Source organism: Aplysia californica, unplaced genomic scaffold, assembly GCF_000002075.1.
Source record: "Aplysia californica isolate F4 #8 unplaced genomic scaffold, AplCal3.0 scaffold00031, whole genome shotgun sequence".
NCBI classification, from domain to species: Eukaryota; Metazoa; Mollusca; class Gastropoda; order Aplysiida; family Aplysiidae; genus Aplysia; species Aplysia californica.
Window position 1 is genome coordinate 2,308,012 of NW_004797301.1, and position 5,898 is coordinate 2,313,909.

General features: G+C 37.7%; 2 protein-coding genes across 2 annotated transcripts in view; one reads left to right on the forward strand and one right to left on the reverse strand.

Annotated features, from left to right (window-relative positions):
• LOC101858384 overlaps nt 1-731 on the reverse strand; it is an 8,178-nt gene extending 7,447 nt beyond the window's left edge. The window contains exon 1 of the mRNA XM_005091530.3: nt 377-731. The gene's annotated coding sequence lies outside the window, so the exon portion shown is untranslated. The remainder of the gene's footprint in view (nt 1-376) is intronic.
• A 231-nt stretch (nt 732-962) lies between these two features.
• Nucleotides 963-5,898, forward strand: part of LOC101858603 (guanine nucleotide-binding protein subunit alpha-13) — a 25,744-nt gene continuing 20,808 nt past the window's right edge. Inside the window, exon 1 of the mRNA XM_005091531.3 lies at nt 963-1,534. Within this exon, the coding sequence (XP_005091588.1) occupies nt 1,073-1,534 (462 nt within the window). The 5' untranslated portion in view covers nt 963-1,072. The remainder of the gene's footprint in view (nt 1,535-5,898) is intronic.

The window sequence follows — 5,898 nt, forward strand, 5'->3', positions numbered from 1 at the left end:
ATTCAGACTCGAGTCCGAATAAGATTGTTTTCTATTTGGACTCGAGTCCGAATATGAAAAAAATGTTATTTGGACTCGAGTCCGAATAACGACGTCCTTTTAGCATTAGATTTAGAATCTAGATTGGAAAACTATACTATACATTCTCAATTTAAAATATATGATTGACGGACTTTGTGGATTTGGGGGGGGAGGGGAGGAGGAGACCAAATACAGGGGAGATAACTCGCAATTCTGTGGGCAAATAAGACATGTTCTAGCGGAAATCATAGTCTATATGCCCCTGTGGGCCAATAAGCACTCCGAATCTAGAATTTAGATTTTCTAGATCTAATCTAGTGAATATAAATGTTTCATTTTGGAAAGATCTACTTACTTTCAATTTTTCTGGCCTCTGATAACTTGCAGTTTCAAGGTATCAAATGTTCTTCTCTAATCTGTTCTCTTGTTTGCCGTATTTTGCCTGCGCCTGTTGACTGCTGTCGCGTTCGTTGGACGGACGTTGTTGGATCTTGTCACTTGTGGAAGCAGTCAGTTATTATTCGGCTATTACTATTATTACCATCATTATAATGATATGATTATAAAACATTACTGTGCTAAGCTTAATGTACTCAATTTTTACACTTCATCCACAAAGATAGATCTAATATCTAGATCGTGACGGTCAACCATCGCCCGAAATTTGTTGAACTTGTCCATGCAAAATCCAAACGAAGTGAGCAGTGCTATCAAATTGAAGACTTTGCGAGTAATCGTTCTTGACTCTTTGTTTTCACAAGTTGGGAATAATACTGGATTGGCTGCTGTTGGAAAAATTATAATAATAAGCACAAAGTCAAAACTGTTTTGTATTACTATTGGTGTATTTTTTTAAAGAACAGATGTTACAATTGTCCGTTTTCCTATCTAATTTACCTTCAGAGCAGTTTTTTTGTTCTTTGATTTGTTGAGTTTTGTTTTGGCCAAAAGCGGGTGTTTTCCAAAAATTTCAATTGCTCTATTTTTAGTATCTTCAATCTGAACCGGAAGTTTTCTTCGTGACGTCAGGGGTGGAGTAAATTTGTCCAAAATGGCGGATATGGTGATGTCTTGCTGTATCAGTGAGCATGAAAAAACCCAAAGAATTCGAAGTAGAGAGATAGATAAGAAGCTAAACAGAGACAGACTTACTTTTAGAAGGACTGTGCGAGTGTTGTTGTTAGGCGCTGGTGAAAGTGGCAAAAGCACATTTCTGAAACAAATGCGGATTATTCACGGACAAGATTTCGACGATGAAGCCGTTCGCGAGTTCAGAACTGTTGTTTACAATAATATTGTCAAAGGAATGCGAGTTCTTATAGATGCAAGACAGAAGCTGAATATACCGTGGGGAGATGAAGCCTGTACTAAAGACGCTACTAAAGTGTTTAATTTCAACAGTAATTCGAAATTAGATGATACTGTGTTTTGTGATTATGTTGAATCTTTGAAAACGTTGTGGAAAGATTCGGGAATTTTAACTGCTTTTGACAGACGTCGGGAATTTCAACTGGTAAGTTTTTTAACCGAGGAAATTAACTCTAGACTCTAGATTAGTCGACGTATTAACAAAGTGCTGGTATCCTTTTACCAGATCTAGATCTAGATTAGATCTAGATTTCTAAGTCAAGTCGAGAATATCACAGAGTCAAGAGAAAAACCTATCTGCTGACCCCTACTGGGCCCTACCTACTCCTTCTGACCACTTCTGTAGGCCTAGTGACTTTGGCTGTTGATTTGCACACATAGCCTGTTCCCCACAGTTGCCATAAAATTCACAGACTATTCAACCGATAAGGGAGGAGTTCCACAGAAAGCCGGCCGACCAACAACACTTGGACTTGACTTAGATCTAGATAATCTAAGCGTATTTTAGTCTATTTTAGAAACCTAAAAAAACCAAGAAATTTGGAAAAATTTTGGTTCCTTCAGACAGTTCTGTGTCATTATTTTGACGAGTGCCCAATTTAACTGTGATTCCTCGCATTTTTGAATTTTTGTACTTGTTCTGCCAACTATCTAAAAATCTAGATCTAGATTCTAGATCTAGAATCTAGGTCTAATCTAGATCTAGATCTAGATCTAGAATCTAGGTAGCCGGTCATTTCGTCACACCCCAATTAATATTGTGACAGAAATGATTTCGCTTATATTTATCTTAGATCTCTCCAAAATTGTTATGCTAATAGAGTTTTGGAGGATCAGCCTAAATAAAGCCTTTTTTTGTTACATATTTAATTATTAATGTAAATTAAATCTTCATCCAAACTGTTCCATAGTTGAACATATTCTTTAAATAAGGCAAAACAGTGTCTGGTAAAGAGTTTTAAAATTAAGGCTTTTATGTTTTAATGTAAGGATCTTGCTTTTAGCAAAATCGCAGTACGTACCGTACACTTCTATTAGCTAATTTATTTTTAAACAGGACTAATAATATGGTCTTGCCAATCATATACCTTTCATTATAACACCTAAAAACTTTGTTGATCTAACTCGATAGATTTCAATATAATATTGTCCATACGTATTTATGAACGATGTGGCTGAACAGGTAGGCACGACGACTCGCACAGCTGCCGCCCCCCCCTCCCGTCCCGTCCCTCCACACACAACCCCAACCCTCCCCCAAAAATCATAAATCAGGATTTGCGACTGCTGTTTTATAACAATACACGTTTGATGTTTGCAAGAATGCTACGAAATGACCGCCTCCATTCAACTTTGTGGAATTGGGGTGTGACAAGATGACTGTGACGTCTTGACTGCACCGGTGTGACGAAATGACTGGTATTTGCCAACTGGCCCACTAGTACTGGACAAGAACTGCAGGAGTAGCGTGAAATGTAGGCGTATGCCACTGGTTAGAAAGGTGGAGGATGGGAGGATGATGGCAGTTCTACTATTGATCAGTTAGAGAGGGTAGCCTATTACTAAATTATAATTTCTTTTCCTGCCATTATAATGTGTGGGTCATAATTTTATTTCACTGATCAAAATATTCCAAAATAGATTAATAGAGAGGGCTGGATAGACCAGTGACAATTAAGAGTAGAATGATTACTCTGAAATGTCTGTCATATTCTATCCTGCCATGTCAGAGGCCTTCATGAACTGTTCTTCCCCCACCAGACCTTTTCCTAGCCAGACTAGTTGGGTTTGCTTTTTTTGTAAGGTGACTGACTAGGTTGCTCCCCAGGGCCAGGGGTTCCCTCGTTTAAAGTTGGTGGTGGGAATAGCTTCAATATCCAATGGAGGATAGCTTCACACTTTGCCAAATAAAATAGGTGCTTTGGTGAAGAGGAGATTCTCTACTCTGTGTCTCAATTCACCCAGCTGTAAATGGTAAATTTGCTTTCTGAACTACCCAGACTGAATGTATGAATGACCGCAGTGTACAACTATTGCCATATATATATATTGTACACATTAGTGTCTACAAATGATGGAGGTATCGATTTAATTAACTCATAAACTGACCAGCCAAGGTTGTGAGATTGTGAAGTCATGTGACAGAGTGCGGGTCTTCAATCAGAGGGGATGCACATCATGTCAATAGTAACGAGTTTTGTTCAATCTGAGACTTATTTCTAAATTAGATTCCACGTTTGTGGACACAGAAGTGATTAAGAAATTTTATATCACAATGAAACCCTTTGCCTATATATATATGACATCATGGCAAAGGGTTTCACTGATGCTAGAAAATGTACCTCTAATACATTGAGGAAAATTCTGTTTTGTGCAGTTTTGTTGGTCAGTTCGTCTGTGTCTTGTGGTTAGACTTAACTAAGAAATATACTGCGAAAGGGCTGAATTTAATGTGTCAGATGTGTGTTTAACTTTGACTTTAAAAAAAGAGATTTTATGTACTGGAAGATAGCAACAACAAAAAAACGTTTGATAGGTTCACGTTATTTAAGGCCTGTAAGTCACCGAAGGTCACAAAAAAAAGTGATTGTTATAGACTTGTGGCTGCTATGGACAAGGTCTGAGTTATGGTCACATGCTAACACGTAAATTGAATTTTTACATGGTATGTATCAATGCATGTAAACCACCAACTACAACACCATGAGCTGTTAAAGCGAAACATTCACTTCTGACTTCATAAACTTTTTAAACAAGAAATGCTGCCAACAAGCTTTTAAGAGACCTGGGGTGTACTAAAAAAAATTGTAGAGGTTATTGGAATCAATTGGGGGGGTGGGGGCATGTTATTGTTTTTTATTTTGTTTTTTGTTTTTGAGGTTTGTTTCTTTTTTTTTCTTTTTCTTTTTTTTTTGGGGGGGGTCCTTTCTTTTTGGTTCAGCAACAGAAGTAATCAGCCAAAGTGAGAAGGTCAAAGGGCATTCTTTAGGATAAAGAAGAGATAGAATATTAAATTTGTCATACAGTGGAATCTCATGATCATTTAATCTGTGCTTGTTTGTTTTTGTTCAGAGTTTGGGGAATCCAGCTGGTCTGTCTCTTTTTCTGACCAGCGTGACATGAATTTAGATCAGGGTTTTACAGAAGTAGTGAAAACATCTTGTCCTGTTGGGAGAATCATTGCCTTGCTGTCATCAGTCTTTCAAATTTAGAAATAGGGTTATGAAAGTGTTAAAGTTTGAGGTTGCCCAAAATAGTGTAACATGTCATATTATATGTATATTTTCATCGAGTGTAGGTTTCCGGTATTGAGAATGCTTCCTAACAGTAAAATTGAGGAGACATGTCTTTGGTTCATCCTACCAAGGTCTCTGTATGGTTTGTGACACCTCTCTGTGCGCTTATGACACTTGTTTATTATTCCTAAATAGTGAAAAATTAATGTGATTCTTGCTGTTGGTGCCCAGTTTTCCTCAAATGCAGAGACTGGCGAAGATTTTCTGCTGCATTGTTCTGTTGCTTTGCCTTGCCTTACTGTAGATTGCAGATTCAGCTTCTTTTGTTTTGATTTTAATTTTTTTTTTAAAGTGTTCTGTGTGTGTGGAGTAAGAATAAGAATGTTTATAAAACTTTATTTTATGTGAGAGGCAGTAGGATTTCTAATGTTGTTGTCTAGGAAGAATAAAAGAAATACAAGTGTACCGCACCGCCTTCACTGTGAGCTGTGTATTCAAGAATTTTTATTCACAGTGTCTGATTACATTGTTTATATCTGAACAAAATCTTGCTGTTTTACTGGAAAAAAATTGTTGTAATGTTCCAGTCCGTTCACTCATTTTTGTTTTCTCTCTCTCTGTCTCTCTCTGTCTCTCTCTCTCTCTCTCTCTCTCTCTCACTCTCTCTCTCTCTCTCCCTTTTGCACACACACTCACACAGACAAACACACACACTCACACATATCCATATTAAAATATCCACATATAGAAAGAAAGATACAAAGGCAGACAGAATTTCACTCCGTGTGCCATTATTAGAACATTAATTTTTTATACTCTCCGCCCCGCTATTTCTTTTTCATTATCTTTTAAAAAGGATGTTATGCTTTTTCTTTGGTCGAATAGCTGGCTGTTCTTGTCCGACATATCTCGCTATAAATCATTTGCAAAGGAGCAAAAATGGTATAAGAAAATGTTCCAGAATTGAGGAGATAAAGATTTCCCTGGAGTGTCGCGAGCGATAGAGAAGCTATGGCTGGACTCCCTCGCTCCTTCACTACCCTCATTCCCTCCCTCCCTTACTCCTTCATTTTTTCACTCCCTCACTCCTTCTCCTTTAGTTCCTTCTCTTCCCCATTCCCTTACTCCTTCACCGTTTCTCTCCACCACTTCCTCACTCCTTCACTCCCTGTATTGTTTTGTCGTTGTTTTATTTTATTTTTTTAGAAAACGATGAAAAAGGGTGCTTTTTTTCTTGCTTTTTTTTTCAATGTTGCTGTTGTTGGGGGGGGTG